General features: G+C 40.2%; 1 protein-coding gene across 1 annotated transcript in view; it reads left to right on the top strand.

Moving 5' to 3' along the window:
• The window catches only part of hydin (HYDIN axonemal central pair apparatus protein), a gene marked incomplete at both ends in the record, with an annotated part of 121,953 nt that overhangs the window by 50,176 nt on the left and 47,288 nt on the right, over window positions 1-24,489 (top strand). The window contains 23 exons of the mRNA XM_083916955.1: window positions 392-560; window positions 1,259-1,468; window positions 3,583-3,783; window positions 3,881-4,055; window positions 5,845-5,975; window positions 8,088-8,215; window positions 8,832-8,968; window positions 11,011-11,138; window positions 11,263-11,376; window positions 11,892-11,977; window positions 13,243-13,426; window positions 13,518-13,757; window positions 14,637-14,766; window positions 15,101-15,271; window positions 16,373-16,546; window positions 16,858-17,000; window positions 17,722-17,796; window positions 18,043-18,226; window positions 18,354-18,495; window positions 19,671-19,824; window positions 21,386-21,550; window positions 23,088-23,285; window positions 23,501-23,704. Coding sequence (XP_083773081.1) covers window positions 392-560; window positions 1,259-1,468; window positions 3,583-3,783; window positions 3,881-4,055; window positions 5,845-5,975; window positions 8,088-8,215; window positions 8,832-8,968; window positions 11,011-11,138; window positions 11,263-11,376; window positions 11,892-11,977; window positions 13,243-13,426; window positions 13,518-13,757; window positions 14,637-14,766; window positions 15,101-15,271; window positions 16,373-16,546; window positions 16,858-17,000; window positions 17,722-17,796; window positions 18,043-18,226; window positions 18,354-18,495; window positions 19,671-19,824; window positions 21,386-21,550; window positions 23,088-23,285; window positions 23,501-23,704 — 3,643 coding nt within the window. The remainder of the gene's footprint in view (window positions 1-391; window positions 561-1,258; window positions 1,469-3,582; window positions 3,784-3,880; window positions 4,056-5,844; window positions 5,976-8,087; window positions 8,216-8,831; window positions 8,969-11,010; window positions 11,139-11,262; window positions 11,377-11,891; window positions 11,978-13,242; window positions 13,427-13,517; window positions 13,758-14,636; window positions 14,767-15,100; window positions 15,272-16,372; window positions 16,547-16,857; window positions 17,001-17,721; window positions 17,797-18,042; window positions 18,227-18,353; window positions 18,496-19,670; window positions 19,825-21,385; window positions 21,551-23,087; window positions 23,286-23,500; window positions 23,705-24,489) is intronic.

Raw genomic sequence — 24,489 nt, 5'->3', positions numbered from 1 at the left:
TTAAAATTCCTCTTAATTATAGAACACTTTGTTTAATTAACTTGATGGATGCACCCAGTCTGATCCCACAGGGTAGGAGAGAGTAGTACAGAGAGAAAATGAATGTCAGAGTTCTTCAGGTATTACAATATATGTTAATGATATATTGAATGAACAATAGATGCTTGTGTACTTTGGTTGGCTGTTGGTTGCATTTTTGTGCAGTTGTTTATTCTAAAGAAGGTGGAAGATGGTTGGTTTTTTATATATTTTCTCACCTCTTCTCATATCTCTTGTTGTTTTATTTTTGCTGTTTCATTTATTGCTTGTCTGTCTATGCATCTCTACTTTCATTGTAAGGAATACAAAATATTTCCCTTCAGGGATGTTTCACTCTTGTTTGCCCTCATAGAGAGACTGGGATGCTGGAGGCAGAGAAGGAGCAGAAACATCCAGAAAATGAGAGCGAAGAAGGGTGGAGTTCCTCTAGAATGCTCTCTCCTATCATGTCGGTTCCTCTCAGCCCCAGGCCTGGTGCAGATGAACAGAGCAGCACACAGTGTCCTGTGGGCATGGAAGAGGTAGGCAAATGTTCTCTCGTAAACAAATAAGGGTTTTTCTGAGATTTCCAGTTTGTCAAGGGATGGAGGGAGCCTGCAGCTAATGGGCAGGTCATTCTCTGTCTCCATGCTTTAATGCTGTGGAGAAAGAAAACATGCAAATGCACACATTTTTGCATTCTAAACCTCCGTGTAAATTTACCCCCTTTGTTGTCAGCGTAAAGAATATCTTTCTACTTTGAAATGCATTGATGTAATAGAATACTGAGAGATTTTCACAGATTTTCATTTTCTTCATGACAATTCCCTGATTAATAACTTATTATACTGTATTTACACATGCAGAACGTCTAAATTTCATTTATAAATGTGTTATATTTTGTTTGTTTATTTTGTACAAAACCCAAAGTGTTAAAATGATGAGTTGTGATTGCACTGGGGGTTGAATGCTGGAACTATTTCTTTGCCGGGAGCAGCGGCTTCCTGGAGTCTCCACTGGTTACCAAGCTACCTCACAGTGACATCCAGGAAGTGACATGACCACATTTTGTACAGACAGACATTAGAGTGGTATCAACCTTCTCATCTAGTAACTCATGACAACGGAGTGAAAAGGCACTTGCAAAAACGAACTGCTGTGAGTGTACGGTAACAGCGGTTCGCTGGGAGAATCAGTAAAAAATGAGTTTTGTAAGTTCCACTTGTTTTTGTGTCTGTAGGTGTTTGATATCTTGCCCATACATGGTCATCTGCAACCTGGGGACCAGCAGCAGGTCCTTTTCTCTTTCTACGGCCATGAAAATATTAGCAGAGAGTTGGTAGCACAGTGTCATGTGGAGGAGGGGCCTACGTATGAAATCAAACTCAGAGGAGAGGCATCAGTAATCAGCTACAGCCTTGACTCCACCTATATAGACTTTGGTCTACAGGTATGTATCAAGGGCTCCTCTACCCCTTTATCTTCAGTTCTTTATCCCAACAAGCTCTACCAATCAAATACTTATGTTTCAGCCTAGTATGTACTGATCTTTGAGGTTAGCATAAGAACTGACATTAGAGACTGCTGAAGTGGCAAAGGAGGCAGGATTGATGGTGTGTTCCATTTACCTCGGAAGTCGGAGCTGGGAATGAAGTCACACCAGAGTTATCAGCGTTTCAGTTACAAAGTCAGAAAAAGTAGCCTACGGTCAAAAACGGAAGAGGACACAAGATGGCACTACATCATAAGCCACTAATTATAACCCCTCTCCGCATAAACAGGTCACTGAAAAAACATTAATAAAAAAACACCGGCTGAAACTTCTAGGCTACAGGAAATCCGACCACGGAGGTTGTTCCAGTTGAAAGTTCTGACTCGGTGCTCGGACAGCCAGACTTCCGAGTACAACTTGAACGCACCATGACTCATGTGAGGGCTAAACTTTCCTTTGTTATTTTTTCTTGTGTAAATTGTCCTCCTTTTGTCTGTTTGTTTTGTGTGCTTTTCTTGTCCTTGTTCTTCCTTTGCCAGCTGTTTGCTCATCCATGTGTGACACATGATATTTCATACAAAACTAATTCATTCTTTTTTAAAAAAAAAAAAAACTTGGGGGAGTGATGCATGACAGATTTCGTAGTGATTTTGGGTGAAGATTTTTGCTGCATTGTGTCATGATTTTTTTTACCTTTCCTTACTGTTAATGTTTACCCCATTTCATTTCTTTTTAATTATTACCACATAATCTAATGCTGAGGGACAGATTGCGGGAGGATGGCTTGTATGTCATTAGGGTACACATGATATAAAAGCATATTATCTAATTGAGAGTGGCATCAAAGGTTTTTTTTACCCAGCTAAAAAGACTGATGAGAGGAATCACATTAACTTTAAATGTCACTGCATTGTTTTTCACACTTTGGTCTTTTGCACTTCCACTGCCTCTTTACGTATGCAAGCCATCTGGAGCAGGTATCATTGATATTCAAAAAATGGACATATTGATTTTTGATTTAGTTGAACTGAGCGATTCAGCAGAACATTTCTCTGACCTTCCTGTCTGTTCAGCACTATTCTTCATCTTGCTTTCTTTTCTCTCTCCCTCTCTCCCTCTCTCCCTCTCTTACTCCCTGTGTTGTTTTCTTGTGGTCTCTTAGATTTATCAATATTAGTCAGGAAGTCCTGAAACAACCCCCTTTGTGCATGCACAAGTGACCAACTTTGAACAGTTCCAAAAACATTTCTGAATCACTTTTCTTGTTTCCCTCTGTCTCTAACTTTTAACACTCACATAAATTGCATTGCGCTCGGTAAAAAACTACTCTCACTTTATCTTCTTTATTGTCATATTTTCATAGTTATTACCATAAACCAGTAGGTTTAGACACAGGCCAACATCATGCGTGCTCTTTTTTATGTTACTTTATCACCTTTACAGAACCTCTCTTCCTGTCATGAACGGTACAGGAATAACACAAAGGTCGACTCAAATGCAGACATGGACAAAAGCAAGTACAAATTAAACGTTTAATAAATACCAACGGAAAAAACACTACGGATAATCAAACACAAGACTAACTGAACAAACACGGAAATACAAGAACGGGGAGACGATGGGAGATCGGGAGACGGACGGGAAAACGGGAACACGGGAAACTACGGAGAGAAAACAACACAAAACACGATTAGTAAGCTTACAACGGGGAGCGTGAAAATCACTACGAGAAAGGGGATGCCAGTCCGGGGGGAATAGTTTTTTCCAAGGTTGGGTCGACGACGGTCCGGCACAGCATGCCTGCCAGCTTCAGGCTTTTAGGGTGGTGGTGTAATCAGCTAAACAGGCAGCAGCTTTGGGGAACGCCTACCGGACCTACAGACAGACAGGGGAAAGCACATGCAGGGAAACGCAGACAGAGGGAGACAAACACACACAAGACAAAGGAGAGGAGGGCACTGACAGAGCCAGATCTTGACACTTCCACCTAAAAGACACTGGGTGGAGAGGTTTTACCAAAACCCTCTGTTTGCCGTAAAAGCAGTGTTGCCTCTCTCCTCTTTTTCTTCCAGCTGTTTGATCATGAAGGGGAAGCTGAGGTGACCCTCAGGAACACTGGCAAGGTGGGCTTCAAATTCCGCATCATTTACCCTCAATGGGAGGATGCAGAGGCAAGTGAGGAGGCATGGGGACAGATGAATGCCCTGGAAGAGGAGCAAAATGAGAAAGAACTGGAGGTCAGACCAGGCCAACCCATGGTCATCCCCTCCATGGTGAGTTCATCTTGGGACTATTACAGATGTGGGAGGGTCATTTATTATGTTTAAGGGTTTTTACCATTTTTTCTGTGTGTTTGATTCTGTGTGTCAGGGTTACATTGATGCATATGCGGAGCAATGTCTGCGTGTGCTCTACCTCCCCGGCATCCCGGAGGTATTTGAGAAGCGGCTTCAGCTGCAAGTGGCTTTCCTGTCACTGCAGGACATTACACTGACTGGAGAGGGAGTGTTCCCAAGGATCAGGCTGAACCTGCCACAACACCTGTGTATGCATAGACACATAGATACATATTCACAGACATGATCATATCCTTAACAAGCCAAAAATAATGAACATTTACGATGAAGTATACAATGTTTTTTTATCTGTTACTATGCTTATCCCTTTAGCCAAATATATTGTAGATGCAATAGAGTAACTGCTATGTTCTACTATATTCATTATATCTATCCAAATGCAATTATGGGGACAGGTAATACCACTGGAAGGAATTGTGAATAGGAGCCATTACACTGTATATAAAGATGCTCCTTGAAAGTAAAGTTAAAAGAATCTTGATCGCCCCCTTGGTGGCTTGCCGCAGTGTGGGTCATAAACCCCACCATGGGACATAAGCCAAACAAAAAAATCAAAGTGCAGATCCAATTAATCCTTCCAAAAATGGTTTCTGTAATTTTTTAAGACAAGGTGAAACCTCATGATTGACAGCTGTGATCAACTCCTGATTGGGAAGGACTTCAATACTGCTCGTTCAATACTGGGCAGACTATGGTTGCAAAATACAACATGGCAGTGCCTATCCCCAGGATATTTTGGCTTCCCTTTTTTTTGTTTATCTTCCCTGTATCCTGTAGTTGGATTGATCATCTTCGGCCATACAAGTATCTTCACACAAAAAGCAGAAAAAAAGAAAAAAAGAAATTAAAACACAGGGCAAGACAAACCTATATACATCTCTTCACTTTTATATAGTGAGAAGGGCATTGTCCATCTTTAAAGTATAACTTACTGATAATGATGGAAATCTGGGACCGGTTCCAGTTAATAAAAGGGAACACATTGGACTCGGAACCGTAATTGTATAGCTCTGAGCTTATCAATTCTTTTTCGGCATGTTTTTCTGACAGTTGTGAATTTAAAGACAATGATGTCAAATTCATACACTGCAGGAAACTTTCAACGACAAGGAGTCATGACCGAGAAGAAGAACAGGTCCAAAGTGTGCCGTTATAATAACATTAGCACCACACATGCGGACTTAGCATATCTTTCCTTTGAAAAACCCTAAAATCTAAATAACCTAAATGTGTTAAAACAGTTGCGTTGATGCTTAAAGTTGTACTCCATAAGATTTGAGATACGTTGTTTCTAGCGGCCTCTGTGGGAGTAAAATGCAATTGCAGGCGAGCCTGTTCTTTCAGAGCCTCCATCTTGTCACGTTCACGGTCACTATGTGTGTTGCCAATTTTTAAATTTTAAATGTTTTGCTCTTTGTAAACTTTATAGAAACAAATTCACCTCTCAACTTCCAGTCTGTCACCTGTATGTTACCCTCTTAAATCCATACACACACACACATGTTCCTATTACATTTCTGCTCTTACTACAAGCCTGACTCAAGTTGTAAATTCCCGATTTCCAATTACAAGTGAACGCAGCATAATGTTATTATAACGTGGATTATTTACATCTAGCCCGGGAATGTCACCTCAGACACAAAAATTGGAATAATCAGCAGAAAGGCAACAAGTGCTTTCATTAGAGGTTCATATGATCAATCACCATTGTTTTAACTCACTCTTTGATAGACAGTAACTTAAAAGACAATTAAAGAGATGAAAATGTTACGGAGTACAACTTTAAACCCTGGGTAGGCCGACTTTTCTTTCAATACAAAATATTGATCAGGACTCAATAAGGGAATCAATAAGGAATTGGAATTATTCTTGTTAATGGACAGGTTTTCCTAAAAATCATGTCTCCTTGCTAACAAATATTGAGACACAAATATAACTCTTCATTTACACTGGTGTGGTGATGTGATTCCCTTGCAGCAGACGATAGCTACAGTGATGTGGTGCAACAGGCCAGAACCGCTGTGGAAGGAGACAGAGTCAGAGAGGAGCATATGAATGGAATTACTACTGGAGAAGGAGCAACAACCGAGGCCAACTGCACCCTCACAGTCAGTGACTAAGATGAACAACAATTATCAAAACCGTATCTTCCGTATCGTAATATTTTCAAAAAATGTGATCATGTAGGCTACTACAAGCATACTGTACATAGTGTAGTGAAAAGTTTACAGTGCTTTCTTCTAGTACATGGAAGTACAGGAGGTGAGTCTAAATGGGCTAAAACCAATTTAACACATCGACACTAAATATGTGTTTGAATCCTGTTTAGAATGTAAATGTATTCAGAAATATATATGCCATTGTGGTCAACATATATAGTGTGCTTCAAATATATATATTTTTCCATACTGGTATGTCAGTCCCACTACATTTCTGCTTCTTGTCTGTGTATTGGTTTTCCAGGAGAAGACACTATACATTGGATTCTGATGGAAATTGCTATTTTCTGCTAATCCCCTCAGTATTTTTTCATTGTTTTGTGTGTTGCCCCAACAACATCCATGACATTCCCCTTAACTAGAATGAAAAGATTTTAGTCTATTTCTATCTATTGTTGTTATGATTTACAGTTCAGTTGTTTCTTGATAATTCATCATTATGCATCCATCCATCATCTTCAACCGCTTGTCCCTAACGGGGTCGTGGGGGGCTGGAGCCGATCCCAGCTGACATTGGGCTTGAGGCGGGGTCCACCCTGGAAAGGACGCCAGTCTATCACAAGGCACATAGAGACAGACAACCATGCACACTCACATTCACAATTTAGAGTAATCAATTCACCAAACACTTTGGATTTTGGGAGGAAACAGAGAACCCGGAGAGAACCCAGACACGGGGGAGACTCTTTTGCTGTGAAGCGACAGTGCTAACCACCACACCACCGTGTCGCCACATTATTCATCATTATATGTCGAAATCTATAAATACATTTTTAAGTCATATTTACGATGTGACAAGTCAGAATGATTACAGCTAGGCATTATTATGCAAATGTGATTCTTTATATCTCCAATAAAAAAATATAAGTGAGAATACCTCAGATCTGTTATGCCACATTTTATCATACAATAGCTTCCTCGATATGCTGTATAACAGAATCTGAATGTATTTTTGAATAGTCAAAACACAAAGGGTATCTCTCATTACATAATGTCAAGTTAGTTTATTTAATTTTAATTTAATTATTTAGCCCAAAATCACAGATTTACCTCAAAGGGCTATACAATCTGTACATATGACACCCTCTGTTCTTCAACCTTCAGTCCAGAGAAGGCAAAACTGCCCCTGAAGTGACTGTATCCAGAGGTTTAAAAGTATACGTAGGAGAGTGCATAAAATGGCAGCGACATAATCCATAACAGATACAAAGGTTGACTGTACAATTTCCTTTCTGTAGTCATGGGTAATTAATGCTTTATTTCCATAGATAAATACCAGTTTTTCTTTTAGGGACATAGTCAGTTCATTAATGTTTTTGAAGCATTGCTTGTCATCTAGCCAGAAGCCAAGGGAATTTACAAGTGGATACTCTTTCTGTTGGTATATCATTAAAGGAGTAATATTCACTTCAGTCCGTTTTCTGGTGAACAGCATGTATTTTGTTTTACCTGAGTTTAAAAGTAACTGAAAACCAATTAAAATTGGGCTCAATCACTATTTGTCTGGTGTCTACAATCAAAGTCCCTATGTGGAGCATTCGCACATTTGAATTCCTCATTATTAATTATATCCCAGTTATGATTTTGATTCTAAAGCATAAAAAATACCTGTCTTAATGCTGCAATTGATATACTGTTGGGTACTTCTGGTATGTCTAGACATTTAAGTATTTCTCATGCCAATTCCTTTCCTATCCTGAAGTGTGTTGTGGAATGATAAACAATCGGACAGCCAGCTTTGCATTACAAGCCAGCACATTAGAACATATGCCATATAACCAGTCAAAACTGAATTGCATCTAGCTCTCATTCTGTACCTTATGTACGACGAGGACAAAATACATTTGGAGATACCTTAAAGTATTGTGTTTATGGCTGAGACTGCTGTTGATGGCTTATGTAACTTTTTAATACTTTTTAATTAACTTTGGAGTGGTTCTGAGCTCTTCCTTCTGTGTCCCTCTCCATTGTTAATTTCTTTCTTTTTCCTGCTGCCTCTAGCATGAAGAGCTGCTTCACATGGAGATTGAGAAAACGCTGGTCAAACAGAATGCTCTCGCTGTGACCGCTAGCCTGCTGGAGCTCAGAGACTCGCAAGGTTCCTCACGAAAATGGCAGAAACTTAGACAGTATGTTTACAAACCCACACACACACACACACACACACACACACACACACACACACACACACACACACACACACACTGATTAAACAGATGGTCCACTCATAGGACTGAAACAAGAACTGTGTTTGCGGGATTCAAAGAGTTTGGGTTAATGAATAATATCTTGCTGGGTAGGATTTTTGTTCTGTGGTACTTGTGCAAACTGATGGATGTCATAGTGTGCATTGTTGTTGTTGTTTTAATTGTAGCATATTGTGATCCCTTGTTTAACTTCTACAAATGTATACTGCAAATAATGAAATGCAAAATAATCAAGTTGATATTCAAGGCCTGTGTTGAATTGAAAGGAAAAAACACTTCCTGCTTGTAAATCCAAAACTTTAATAACTTTTTTTGAATTTTCAATTATAATTTGTTTGAAAATGATCATATCAGTGGCAGCTTTGTATAATAACATAATATGATCATGATAATTTGAAACAATTGAATTATTGAATCTGGGTAAATCTTAAGGCTGATGTATGTCCAAGCCCTGTTTCAGTGAACAAACTTGTGACATGGATGTTGCTTGTTATTGTCGTATTCATGTTTCCACCCCAACCTCTTTCCACTCCCCCAGGTTCCTGCTCCCAGAGTATGTTTTGGATTTTGGTTACGTTATTCCAGGCAAAGTCCTCAGTCACACTGTAACTGTGACTAATACTGGGTCGGTGGCTGTGTCCTTCCATGCCGATGGCAAACCTCTAGCTGGCACAGGTAACACAATGCATTACTGAAGATCCTGTGGCATTTTCAGAAAGTCATACGTGTGTTTTATGTTCATGTGATACCTCATAATTACTGTACCACAGTAGTGCAAACAGCTTGGTGTTATGATGCATCTGGTGCTTATATACTGACAGTGTCTTAGGAAACACAGCAATTACATGAGAAATAAAACCATTGAAGGATATATTTCTGGCCTCCTCTGAGCATTTGTGCAATTATGCACATTCTTCATCAAAATAGTAGAAAATAAAAAAAGGTTACCTATCAACACCTACTCTTGGATTAGCTGTATCATGGACACGCCACTGCTTGCCTGGCAACATCAATTGTGGCAACAACACTGCAGGAAGTCTTTTGGTACAGTTTAAACTAAAAAACAAAAAAATGCATTAATAAGTAAGATTTAGAGATACTGGTAGGTGGATTTTTTTTAACTCTGGACTCAGCCAGCATAGCTTTTTCCACATTTCCAGTGTTAACGCTTAGCCTGACTAACCATCTCCTGTATCCAGCTTCATATTCAATAAACAGATATGACATTGGTATTTATCTTCTCATCTAACTCTCTGCGTGAAAGTGAACAAGCGTATCTCCCACAATGTCAAACTCTTTTTAAGGAGGAGAGATAAAACCTAGATTGAGCCCTGTGTGGGTAAGTGAGATGAGCAAATACTAATAATAATCTCCTAACTTAACCCGAGAACACACCTGTTGTGTAATATTTCCCTGCACGATTGTTGTAATTTTTTATTTTCCCACTAATTTTAGAGCCTTTAAATATGTTAATAACAATACCTTTTTTTCATTTTATGAGATGTGTTATGGGGGAAATGAAACAAGAGTACTTTTTGCCATGTATTGTTGTACATTAATACATTTTGATGAGATGTACTTTTTATCAGGTATATTATATCAGGTAAAATATACCCAGCATTAGTGATGGTGTTACTAATTGTAACGTTAGTGTTCTAGGATTAAAGCAACATTGCGTAACATTGGTATTTTTGTGATTTAGCACCCCTATATTTTTAAGAGTGTAATTCACTTATACACCACAGGCGTATACATGTGTACATGTATTGTTACTCATGATCAAACAGTGAGTCTAAAGCTTTGCTAACACAGCAAAAGTGTAACAACACAAGACATAGCATGCCAGCTGATATTACTCAGTACGAAAGCCAACTGTCTGTCCTGCAGCCTTTTATTTCACAAAGCTCTTGCTAACGACTAAAGTCAGTCTATCCGCTTTTTGCTCGATCACTCTCTCCTTTTTCTTTCTAGCTGTTAACATCCTCTGTAGTCCCTTCCCTATACATCAAAGGTCTCTTCTTTGCCTCTACCATTAAGGGTGTTTTCACACTCCTGGCAGCATGGCTAACTGAGCTAACTTACTGGTAACAGCTATAGTTTCTCCAAGGAATATGATCAAGTTTTACCAAAATCAGTGGTAGTCCCTCAAGGCATTACACAGTTCTTCCAGGAGATCTTACCTGCTCACAAAAGTTGCAGAAACAGGCAGGCAATCATCGCGCAGACAGAGTGGGAATGGCAGAGCCACAGATCTCCCTACTACAAGTCAGTGTAGCATCAAACTGGTTATTCAATGTTGCTTTAAAGTGATAGGATATTAGAGAAAAAGGATATGGATAATTACATTAATTTACTGTTAAAGAAGTGCTGCATGGGGCAACCGGTGGCACAGTGGTTAAAGCAGTCCTCTTGTAAAGAGGCTGAAGGTCCTTGAGGCAGCGGCTGCAGGTTCGACTCCAAGCTGTGGCCCTTTGCTGCATGTCTCCCCCTCTCTCTCTCACCCCATTACCTGTCTGTCCTATATAATAAAGGCATGTAAACTGCCAAAAAAATAATCTATAAAAATAAGTGCTGCATCATTAGTAGGGTAGTATTCTGTCTGTCTTCTAATCCTTTTTTTTTTCAATAGGCAGTTTCATGTTCTATTTCTTCTCAATGTTCTCAGTTTTCCCTTATGAAATGAATAACATTTTGAGTGTTTTGTTGCTTCTTCAAAGGATTTAGTGCAGAATTCGAAAGAGTGAAAAACTTGCCCTGCAGCCAGACACAGACTTTCACCGTTAAATTTGCTCCCCAAGTAGCCAACCTGAAGAAGGGGGACTTAAATGTTGTCTTGCCAATACGGGTAAACATGAGCATACATAAACATGTACATGTGCACAAATATTTTCATTATTTCTAACTAAACTTTCTTGTTGATCAGTAGCATTGTGACCTTGTTTCTAAGATGATTTTGTTTGGGTTCACAGGTCACAGGTGGCCCAATGGTCCAGGTGCGGCTGCTTGCAGTGGTAACTGTGCCGGCCATTACTGTTTCCACAGATACACTGCAGTTTGAAACTTTGCAGTGTGGCATGTGTCAGGTAATACAGTATGATAACACGAATGACTAGATACTGTTATGTAGCCCTACATAAGGTGGCTTGTTGTGCTCTATGATTGTATGAAAATGCCGTGTTGGAAGTTAGTATAATTAGATATTCTCTTACACTGATGTGAGAGATTTAAATTGGACAGTTACACAAGATCAGATCAAATTGATACTGTCCTTTTTTTATTTTACTTTGTGTTATCAACATGCAAAAGTAGGAGAATAGGAAGCACAAAGGTTTTATGTGTGCTGTCTCACTGTGGTGCCTCTTGGTCTGTGGTGCCGGTCAGAGCAGGTGAAGTTTTCAATTTACAAGGATTTTTCTTACAAAGCTCATGCACTTGAAATGCTTATGAAGTAAAAGCATTATCTTTTAACTGATTTGTGATTGTATGCTGAAGAGCATGTAGGCCATGTATTAACTGATTATCAATTAATTCTGTTGTAGCGAAATTGACATGAGAATGCACCCACGTTGTTGCTGTTGTTGTTGTTGTTCCCCATTAGATAAAGACAATACAGCTGTTTAATCGTGAGCGTGTGCCCTGCTACTGGAGCATAGTTGAGAAGGAGAAGCCTTTAAAAAAGGTACAGTTGTCATTTTATATAAAGTTCAATTCACTTTTTAAATTATTTTTTTAATATGATCTCCAGGGGTGGGTTGCACAAACAGGGCTTACGCCTGGTCTTAAGCTAAGTCGGTAGTCACTAGTCAGGAGACTAGTCAAAATCTCAGCCTGATAGATAATAGCCACAAACTACACACATTAGCATATTACCTGCTAAAGTCTCCTTTTAAGCTAGCTAACTAACAAACATGAACACATCTTGTGTGACAAAATCATCATGAGTGACAAAACAAATGTTCACCGGTGAAAACTGCACCGCTAATGTCAGTTATCAAGCTCCATATCTAGCGAGCTAGCTGATCAGCTGTAGCAGCAGCAGGAACCTATAAATGTGCTTGCAAGCAAAATTAAAAAAACTAGTGGCAAAAGAAGGCCGACTGTTGCATCACCTCACAGGGCCTGTGTCTCGCCCAAAAAGTGGAACGGCGGTCAGCCAACTAGCATGTATATATTCAGTTCCTGCATGAGAGTTAACAACTCTCCATATGAGCGGACGGTAGCTTGTATTCATGGAGCAAAAAGATGACAGCATAGCTCAAGGCATTAGTTAGCCAAATCGCACATTCATTCTAAAACCTGATGGTGAAAGAACTAAAATTAAATTAAATTATATTTACCGTGTGCGAGTGAACAATGAACACAAACAATTATGAACCATTTCTGCTAAAGAGCTAAGTGACTAAAAAAATAATCTTTCCCTATATAAGTATGAAACGATATGAAAGTTTCATATCGCGGTTATAGTGACCAAACCGTCTTAACAACACACTGTCCATCCCTCAGTTGTAAGCTACAACTGAGTTTATTCACCATTTCTCCTCTCTCACTTTCCTGACAGCTGCTGTCAATCCAACACAGACATGCCTCTCCTATACAGCTCTATTTATTTCCGTATCACTGTGAAATTTCCTTTTTTCTTACTCTAATCCTCCATAATCACGTTGCTGCAAATGATAAATGATTAATTACACATTAGCAAAAGAGTGGGCGCCATAGTTACATACATGAATGTGCATCGCTAAAACCAGGCGTAGACAAGTCTAGTTTTAAGTTTGGTTGGTGCAATTGACGTTAGTTCTGTTCTAAAGACTGGTCCAAACAAAAACAAACTTAGCACCTAGGACCAGTCTTAGTGAAGACCAGTTGGTGCAACCGGCTCCTGGTAACAAAAACTACTTCTACATGGCATCTATCATCTCAAGAAACGTGTTTAGAATACTATCTAAAAGAGACAAATACAGACATAACTGCATTCCGGTGACACCTGCCTCTGTTGTTGCACTCCACCAGTGTATAAAGGTCTTGCAGAAGCGGCGACCAACTCCAGTGGTGTTCAAGATGATTCCTAGCTCCGGCATGCTGTCTCCTGGTGAACGAGTCAATGTTCAGATAAAGTTCAGTCCTGCTAAAGGGGTAAAGAGCTTAACTAACTTTAGAGATTGTCGCAATACATATCACAGCATCACGTCATTCAACGGGTGGTAACCTGTATGTGTCTTTGCAGCATGCTTACAACAGGCAGCTAGTGATCTGTGTGGCTGAGAGCCCCCAGCAGTTGTTCATTACAGCCCAGGGGCAGGGTGAGGAGCCACAACTCGAGTTCTGCCCATCAGTGCTGCAGCTGGGGCCTTGCCTGCCTGCCACCACTGGGGTTGAAGCGGAGGTCACTGTCATCAACCCCTGCTCTTTCCCCATTGAGTTCTACTCCCTGGAATTCGACACACAGTATCTTGAGGAAGAAAAGGTAGCTCTCTTCTGTAGGATAGCAAAGTGTAGCAAATGATGATGATGATTATGATGATGATGATGATGATGAAAAACTACTGAATATAAGAAAATGCTGAATAAATTAACCCAGAGGCCTTCAACATGACCCGGTGGTACTAATGGAGTTGAATGACAAACTCTCAATTGCCAGAAATTTACTTTTTATCCAGTTTCAAGCTTGTGTGTCAGCACCCGGAGCTCCCTGCTCACCTGCTGGCAAAAGTGTGTTGGATGATTCACCTCAGCTGGTTAAAAATTGTCAGTTTCCCTCTCCTTTATCCGGCTGTTAAGTCGTGACGTTACGCCCTTTCAAAATATGATTTCTGGGTTCAAGCCAGTCCAAGCTGGGTATTTCTCAAAGCAGCATTTCAGTATTCCCTGTTGTTTGAAATGATCTGAGTTTTTTTTTTTAAAACGTAATTGTCATTTTATGGATGGTTAAGGTGTCTAACTCACTTTAGAGGTGATCGTAATTGCTCACATGTTCGGCCGTTGTGTCTGTTTTATTTCAACCGAGCATTTGGACCCAGAAATCGTATTTTGAAAGGGTGTTACGTCAGACTTAACAACCGGATTGATTGAAGATGCCAATGGCTAAAATGCAAAACTCAAGGCTTATAAATCATTATCAGTTCTTATGCATAAACCATATATCACAGAAGGTTCTGATAGACATGCTTTTACCGGATCTTTCCCACTTCTCTTCCCATCTTGTGGATCATGTCCTCTTTTGTCTTATCTCCTCACTCTGCCCCTCAAAATGTTAAATTTTCTTCTGTCTGTTCCTTTCTGTGTCTGTATCTGTCCTGGTTTTCTTCTCCCTCCCTTCTCTTCCCCATGACTTCATCCCATGGAGATCCTACGCCTGATGCAAGGTTATGATGAGAACAACGCATTACTGCTGCCTCCCAGAGCCCCTGGAGAGAGTCTTCCCACAGAACTGCTCGACTACTACAAGAAGTACTACTCCCAGCTGAAAGATGATGGTAGCTTCAAGGACTGAAATCATATCCCTACAGGTGTCTGCATACTGTGTGCAAACCTGTTTTAATCTAATCTACCTGTGTGCAGCAGAGCTGAATGAAGGCTTGGATGAAAAAGAAGCCGAGATGGGTGACACACACAAGGAAGAAAAGAGGTCAATACAGAACGATGCCCTACCAGACAAACAAGTGGAAGAAATACGCACTATAACTGTGAAACCAACTGACCTATGTGAGTACAACCATTTTAGAAGCAGAACTTGAAAGTAGCCTGACATGCGCTTAATCAAATTCATTTCCCAGGTACTGTGTGTTTTAATTATGTTTGTGCTTTCAGTCGTTTCAGAGATGACCAAAGAGGGAAGCAGTGAGAGACAGGGGCAGCTAGAGATGACCCCCGTATCCCGAGCAGTTGCACGCCACATGTGTGTTGATCTGTCACCTGAGGGTCTGGCTGCACGAAACCGCAGAGGCATTGCTATTATTGTATATGGAGCCCCATTGGCAGGTGAAGTTACTCATTATTTAACAAACTAACAAATTAATTCAATAATTAACAGTAGATACTGTATCATAAATCAAGTAAATAATAATCTTCAAAATTTCGATAAAATATTTCAAGACCTAAGGCTTTAACACACCGGGGGCATGTCAAACAAACTAAAGATGAAAATGCAAAATGCTTGCCTGCGAATAGTCACTCTGACAAGTAAACGGTTGCACAGTCTAGGGCTTTTATTGTGAAAGGTAAGAACAGAAGGATTGAATCTTAAATGCACTCAATTGTCAAGGTTGAAAGGAGTAAAGTTTTCTGTTGTGGTTCTGACTTCGGAACCCTGACATCACCAGGATAATTCGCGAATGTATATTAATCTGAAACTTTTCAGTTCATTTTTGATTTTCTTCAGAGTCAGAGCAACAAAATGGAGGTGGGGCAACGAAGGTCTTTGCATTACAGCAAACATTTTATTATTAATAATAATAATAATAATAATAATGCTTTATTTTTAAGATAGGGACAGTGCACATTAATGAACATTGATATTTGCTGATGTCTGTAAACGTGTCGGATTATAGCAAAGCTGCTAATTTGCATCTGTAGTCTCTAATAAGTAAAAATAATATTAATAATTTAAAAATGAGAAGAGACAGCAAATAAATAGATAATATACAAATAGAAGAGAAATGACACACAGCACAATACATTACATATTCAGAAGGATAGCAGACCCAGACAGAATATAACAATGGGATAAAAAGTAACGTTCAATTAGTTAGTAGTAAGTCTAGTTAGTCGTCGCATTTTTGACTTGAGCCATTGTTTTAGTTCCAAATGCCAGCTTAATCTGATAACTGCACTGGACGGACCTGATGGACAGTCGTTGCCTTTAACCTGTCTCACACGAGATAAACAGTTGTGATTGGATCATTAAATCTCAAGCTGCTGGGAGTCTGATGTAATATATACTATATATACGTGTGTGTGTGTGTGTGTGTGTGTGTGTGTGTGTGTGTGTGTGTGTGTGTGTGTGTGTGTGTGTTTGTGTGTGTGTGTGTGTGTTTGTGTCTGTGTCTGTGTCTGTGTGTCTGTCATGTTCCTCCTCTTTAGAAAAGGGCATCACAGTGGCTGCTCTGGCACATCACTACGGAGGGGCGACCCTGAGTGTTGATGCTGTGGTTACAGAGGTGCTGATAAATGGCACTTCACCTGTTAGCCTGACCGCAAGACAACTCTATGACTGTGCTGCTGCTGAATATGCTGAGAAGAAGGCTGAGGAGGCTGGTAAGATTAATATACGACTGTGTATGCAGGGTAATTCTAATGCATGTTTTTGGGGGGTGTATATGTGTAGAAGTTTGAGAAGTGACTTTTCCACACTGTCAGGGTGCTGATGCCAAAGGCATTTGACCACCATCCACTACACAGGAACAGCTTAAGTGTAAAGTAGAAGACTGTGATTAAACTAAGCATCCTTGTGCTTGTAATTAGGCTTTATATATCTTCTATAGTCATACAAGACACTAATGAAGAAGAGTGCAGTATTCAGTTTAGATGTAAAATGAAGGTGAAAATAAATATACATCTGCTTTCAGCTCAGACCATTGAACCAGGAGCTGCAACACATCTCGAAGCCTCAGATCCAGCTCCACATTCAGCTCGAGCTTCACAAGATACTGTGGAACTCAGTGAGGACAGCTGCAGTAGAAATGACTCCACACACGTTTCCCTTTTCCTGGTACAGTTTTAGTGTTACGTTATGTTATGTTTAACCATTGAAGTCCAGGTTTAGGAATTCGATTTAAAACATTGGCATACCTTTTTGCCTCAATACATTGAGGATATGAATTGGGATACATACTTTATTTTTGCGAGCAAAATACTTTGTAAATATATCTACCTAAAACGTAGGGGTGACCCCCGATAGTCGACTGAGCCTGATTCAACTGCCAATCTCATAGTTGAATCTTCGAAAATGCGCAAAATGTGGTTATGAACTAATTGATTATTCCATTCTGGCTCTGGGGTTGCTGAAGAGGCTTGGGTTTTGGGTATAAATATAGGCCTATTAATAAATACTGTTGCTATAAATGTGTGCTTTTAATCTATCTCCTTAGTGTGCAGGATTAACCCCCTCCTCCTCATAGACTAAATTGTTCTATCAAGGATTCGGCACCATCGGAGCGCTTCTTGCCTGGGCTTTAAATCTATTTGGACGCCAGTCTGCTACTGTTTAATCATCAGCATCTTCTGATGCAATTCTAAATATACCGTCACCTATAGTCAAAGAAAGATACAAACAAGACACATTTCTATTATAACAACAAATACTTTTAATAAGAGGCCCCTATCAGAAATCAGAAATATCATCTCTCAGTAACCGTCTGCCTGACACACGTGACCGCCCCTACTAAAATAATTATATGAACACACATTCATTTTGTGTGGTTTCGTTTCAGGGAGGAGACGTGAGCACACTCTGCAATCTCTTGCCTGAACAGCTACTTGTTGATATCCTGGCAGAAAGATTCCAGGTAAGTCTTCACACTGTTTTCCCATATGAATGCAGTTTATGCAATAACTGCTAGTGCACAATGTCACAGGACTTTACATTTAGTGCAGACTTACTGTAAAACAATAACTTTAGATTCAAAATGCTACATGCATACATCAAAGAGGATCACGGCTATAATGTCACCAAAGTTTAACTTGTACCTTCTCATGTTTGTTCTCTCTGTCTTGTCACCGTCATTGCTGTTGGTGCTGTGCCGTGATAATAGCGAAGCGATTGTTACAGTGGCATAGTGATTGATGGCCTCGAGTCTGTGTACACACAGTCAGCAGCCAGTACTCTGCAAGTCATTCTCAAGGCCCTTAATGACCGCAAACACATCCATGTAGTCAACTTGTTTGACTCCTATGCTGCCCTGAAGGCCCGGGAGAGAGCTCAGAGAGAAACTGAGGGTAAAAGACATACAAAAACATACAAAAATTCTTATACAGAGGACAGAAAATGATTGAATCATTATTTCTATTCAGTAAGGTTTATGGCTCTTTACAATATGATGAACTGTCTGTGTGTGTCCTTCAGAGGCTCTGCAGAAAGAGAAAGCTGACAGGGAGGAGCAGTGGCTGCAGCAGTTGGATGAGGAGGAGTTTGACGCCCTGCCAGAGGAGGTGAAGGAGCGTATTGTCCAGCAATACAGAGAGAAGCGCACACAACAAAAACTCAGGTACTGACTGGAAGATGGCCTGACACATTGGACCTCATGCACAAACATTTTCATATTCATAACCTAAACTGTTTTACTTTTTTTCTGTGAGGTTTGTTAGTACGAGTGTTTCACCACACTCTCTTAACTGGAAAAACTTGTTTCAGCCATACAAGTGTCTATAAATATGGACTACACATCTCCACTTCCTCCCACTGTACAAAAGTGAAGCCATAATATCCCGGGTTTGGGCGCTGCCATGTTGTCATTTTAGGACCAGTGTGCACAGTAGAGATGGGGGATGGAGTCGTGTCATTGAATTCCCGTCCATACTGCGAGTGAATCAAAGCTGTCAATCATGATGTTTCACCCTGTTTTTAAAGCATCAAACAACTAATTTAAACCAAATTGATCAGAAAAATGAATACTTGAACAAACATCAGCATTATAGTAACTATGTTAAATGACAAAAAACATCTTTCGGAAAGATATATTTGGCATAAACTTGAATTTTTAGTTTGGCCCATGTCCCATCTGACATCAAGGGGGCGGGGTTTATGACCTCAAATGTTTTAGCTTCACTTTCAGGGTGCTGTCAAGCCGCCCATCGTTATATTCGGTCTATGTTTTCAGCTAACTAAATGTCAACTGTTCATGTTATTTTAACTAAATCCATTTCTTTGTATCTGCACATTTAAACAAAGGCAAATTAGTATAGCAAAGTTGTTGTGCAGCCAAAATTCAAACTCAAAATTCATTCTGATACTAATACTTTATGAAGTGTATCTATGTATACATGACTGGTATGATAGGTTTGGACCATCCGTGGATTTTGTTTTAGCCTAAGAGAAAATCTCATATGAGCAAATCTCTTCATATACGTAGTTTTGCATGCGGCTGCATACTGTCTGTTAGGCCCTGGCCACTCTCACTCAATCTAAACACAACCCTGATGCAGAAGGAGCAAAGCACCTTTGTTATTGATGAATGAACTTTATAGGAAACAACATAAAATAAATATGAGATTGGATTATGCGTCTGCATCCCTGCATACAATCCTCATTAAATCTTCCAGTTCAGTCAACTTCAGTCATGTGGTGTATATCACTTATCTAGGGTCTATAATTTTGTTCACAAATTTTACAATTCCAACCATTTTAAAAAAACGTGGATGTGTGTGTGCGCCTGTGTGTAAGGGAGCTTGAGTGTAGACTGAAAGATGAGGAAGAAAAGAGGCAACAGGAGGAGTTGAAAATGTTGAGAAAAGAAGAGTTGAAGAAGAAGAGCAAAAAGGGTGGAAAGGAGACTAAAGACGTGTCGAGGAAGAAGAGCTTGCTGGAACAAAAGCAGGTCTGTATACAATATGTATGCCATATCAACAATCCTCTATGAACAAAATCACGTGTGAACCAATATACATACAAGTTCCCGTAAGCACACACGCAATACACAATCACTTCCCCATAGGTGATCATGAAACTAATTTGATTCATTTTCTCTCCAGTCAACAGATTCTTTGAATGGGCACAGGATGTCTCCCTTTAACAACTCTAAAGAGTCACTGGTGGATGCAAGAGAGCAGCATAATTTAAATGAAGGTGCAAGCAACTACAATTAATCCACTGATAATGCTGGACACTTAAAGGTGCAGTGTGTAAGATATGGCCAGAGTAGTTTAAAAGATTAAAAAAAACTAGAGACCATCTTACAATGAGATCACACCAACCATGACAGCAAATCCGCCGGGGCGTAAAGTGGTGGGCAAAGGCACCTTCCCCACTTCCTATTCCCCTATTTCCAGCGCCCATGCTGGGATTACACCCATTTACACACTCAGCCTCCATTAACAACTACAAACCAGACACACACACACACACACACAAACACACACACACACACACACACACACACACACACACACACACACACACACACACACACACACACACACACACACACACACACACACACACACACACACACACACACACACACACACACACACACACACACACACACACACACAGACTCCTCATCCCACAAACAATGCCAGTGTTGCAGTTGCCAATGGTGAAAAGCAATGGTTTGTGAAGCATGTGGCCAGGAACTACACATTGCACCTTTAAATTATTTTTCAAAATCTTTAATAAATAAAAATCTTTAATAAAATGTGAATATGCATTAAATATTAGTATATCAGTAATCTGATTGGATAGTTGCTGACATATAGTCCTCTCTGCTACTACAGTGCATCATAGCAAAGAGGCTGATGATTTACAAAAGCAGACAGAAGAAACCAAAGCTTCCAATGCAGACTTTCCTCAAACTACGGACACACTGGCGGGAGAAAAGGTAGGTTTACTGCTTAGCGAAGGCAGTGACAGAGTCAACCGTACATAGCAATGCATTCTATTATATTGTCAAGTGAGTAATTAGTGCAACTACTGACCCATTCCATTCCAAATACTTTCTAGGTCTAGTTTATTTATAAAGATAATGGTAGCCATAATGGCCCTGGCAGTCGTAAAAAACAAATGGAGACAACAGTATTTTGTGTCACTTGAAAAGTAAATATACCCTTCTTCCATTTGCATCAACAACTAGAGAGGCATCATCTGTCATAACAATAGATTGCAACCTTTAATTACTTCACAGTTTCATATAATACAGTTAAATGTGAATTTGCCAACAGCACAACAAACGTAGAATGAACTGTTTCACTGCACTTGAAGTTAATACTCTCGTATTAAGGAAGACAATTATAGTCATATATCATGTTGCATGTGGAATTAACCCTGCACCTGCACTTAGCTACTGCCATGCAAGTGAATGCAATACATACTGTGAAATGCTGATGACCTATTTGTAATACTAATACCTATTTGCTGTTTCTACTATCCACCATGTCCAGTCCGTTGTGGATGAGCTGCAGACTCAGTTCCATGTGTATGAGCAGAGCCAGGAGCAGGTGGAGCACATCCTGCAGCACTGGGACAGATCCCAGGGCTTTTTGCTGGTCCCACTTCCCAGTGAGGGTGCCCCACCTGTGTCAGAAGATGCCACAACAGAAAAACAGGTGAGTTTGCTGACCATCAGTTGTGTTTTCTCTATATTTAAGTTAAGACTGCTTGGAAAAGTAGGACAATAAGATGCATGCAATTCTCTTATCCTCTCCTAAACTACCTGCAATTGTCCAAACCTCTTTATTATTCTCCAACCTATTCATTGAAACCCAACAATGGTTGGTAGGAGCTTTTTCTTTTTTTGAGATACATAGAGACAGAGCATGTGACAAAATGTTTGCTGCACATGTGACTTTAAACATGAGTGTCAGGATCCCACAGCTTTCAATTTTTCCTGCTGATGCCTCATGTCTTAATACCAATGGCTCAGTTTTGGGGTTCAGCAGCTTTTAAAAACTTGGTTATGGCTTCTTCGCGCTGTTAGTTGTGAATCCCATCCATGGATGTATTATAAAAACTGGTTACCAAATCCCCAAATGGCGGATTTGCTTTCGTGATGTGCGGCACACTGAATATGTGCAGTAGTGTTTCTCTCACTGGCTCCTCCCACAAATTTCCACTCGGCTCATTGACTTTAAATTGGGGTGATGTCACAGGTTTTTTCATAATCGGCCTTGTTTACAGTTAAATGTGTCCTGTCAACATTTGTACCGATGTCTCTTTAACAATGGTGGCCTCTGGAAAAAAAGCTTCTTGGGCCGTTAGCGGATTTTTCACTGAGGCTGAGTGGCGACACCATATCCCGTTCTTATATTACATCCACCCACTACAGAGAATTTGTATATGTTGTTTACAAGCAGGAACAATGGATGAAGCTTATCATCACTGACATACTGTAAGTTGATGGTAACCAAGATTTAAGGTGGCCCATATGATTCACAACGTCAACTTATGAACAAGTAAGATGAAAGAAAACACTCCACCTTAAAAATTCAGGGTGCTGTAAAAGTGTTTGTTGACAGACAGGCTTGCAACCCGCTTGCAGTACAGTGTGTGTGTGTGTGTGTGTGTGTATGCCTTAGTGTGTAAATGGGAGAGAGAGAGAGAGAGAGAGAGAGTTAGAGAGACAGAGAGAGAGAGAGAGAGAGAGAGAGAGAGAGAGAGAGAGAGAGAGAGAGAGAGAGAGAGAGAGAGAGACAGAGAGAGAGAACAAACATGCAGCAAAGGACCACAGGTCAGAATCCAACCTGGCCGCAAGCCTGTGCAAAGATGCCCGTGCACAAATTTACTGCGCTGTGTTTTTACTACACCACTGGATAAAAGTGTCTAATCTACTTCACCGTGTTATTGTGGCGTCTGTACTACCACACGTGACATCCCGCTTAGACCTACATCTGATCAGCAACCGGGCTTCTCTCAGGGGTTACTGCGGCCGTTCTTTGGCCCTGCTCTCCCATAGATCCAAAAAACGGCTGCTCAAATAGCCGCTCGAGCGATGCGCATGCATATTAGGGCATGCCAGACCCGCCTCATTCTGGGTATTCAGCCATAGTGGAAGTGCACCTTAGAATAGACAAAGAAAGCCTCAGTATTGCTACAGCCAAAATTCGGAACACATGAATTTAATAAATCATTGCTCTGTGTTTACAGACCCCTGTTGGCAAGAGGAGCAAGAGAGCCAACAGCAAGACAATGTCTCCAATGCCCAGTCAGATAGCAGTTCCAGCAGACAAGGAAGGAGTATCTCCACAGCACATCATCCCTCATATTGTAGTGAATACAACAGGGAAAGAATATCTAAGCACCACAGAGCTGCTCAAAGGCAGCACATTGCCTCCACTGGTCGAGGTAAGGCTGATTTTCTGTTTTTGTAGTTAGTATGATTAAACAGTAGCTCACAACGGTATCTGTATGTTGTGATTGAATCACAGCTAAGGGGCGTTGCTCAATATAATTTTATAATGTACTGTATCCTACTGTCTGTCACCTAGCCTATCACTTAGTATTTTATTAGTCTATCACCATTGTCTAAACTGTTTCCTTATCTCCTTTGGTCTCGTTAGGTGTTGGATGATTTGGGGCTGGGACCCAGCGGCCCACCCATCCCTCCTCCCATCACCTTCTCTCTGGTTCCTTTTCCCAAAAACAGGGAGCAATCGAACCGGAAACTAAATTGTAGCTGCTTCACCTTCCTGGTTCCCTCAGGGCTGAATAAACAAGCTGAGGTGATAAAAGGTACAGAAGACGTGCAAGCATCAGTTGTGAAGGTAATGGTAATTTTTTTCACACCGCATGAATATACAATTTAAGCTGAAGTCTGTAACTTTCTATGTCAAATATGCTTTTTTTTTTATTTTTGCTGAAAGTGTCAGGATATCCTGACAGCACAATGAGAAAGACGATCTGTGAAAAATTAACATCACTCTGCCCCCACCTTCTGCTCTCAGAGCCCTCTCTGTGAGCTTCTTATAGCATCCGCACCCGACCTACAACATCCAATCAGAGCTAAGGAGCCTCTGACGCAGTGTCAATGACTGCTCTGGACTAACTTATTTTAAAGTACTTTTTGGCTATAAAATTAGAAAGTTTGTTTGGTCGATCGGCTGGTTTGCAGAACTTGGTTTTGGCTCGACTTAGTCAAAAACGTTCTTGTTTTACAACTAAAAACTACACTAAAATATGTCTCTGAAAACACTTCAGATGAGAAAAAAGCAATACAGTAGCCGAATATTATTTCATATTTGGTTATTGGAATTAAAAGTATTTTTTGTTTGTGATTAGTGTTTTAAGTAATTAGACTTAATTATGGTAATTAGTCTCATTACATAAACAGAAATTGTCTGAATACATTGGTTAAGAGACTGAACTATGTATTTAATAAAAATAGTGGAGGTTCTATGAGGGCCCTCTCACTCTTACAAAAGGTGCAAAATGGTTTAGTCCGCCCATCATGACTTTGCATGAGAATTTCACAGGTAATCTACTGACCAATAATGTAATGTCTTCCCTCAAGAAAATAAAGTCTGGGTTCCAGCTGAGGGGGGCTACAGAG

This window comes from Echiichthys vipera (genome assembly GCF_963691815.1).
Source record: "Echiichthys vipera genome assembly, chromosome: 7".
Taxonomy (NCBI): Eukaryota; Metazoa; Chordata; class Actinopteri; order Perciformes; family Trachinidae; genus Echiichthys; species Echiichthys vipera.
The sequence above is the reverse complement of the archived record's forward strand: the minus strand, read 5'-3'. Positions and strand labels throughout refer to the sequence as shown.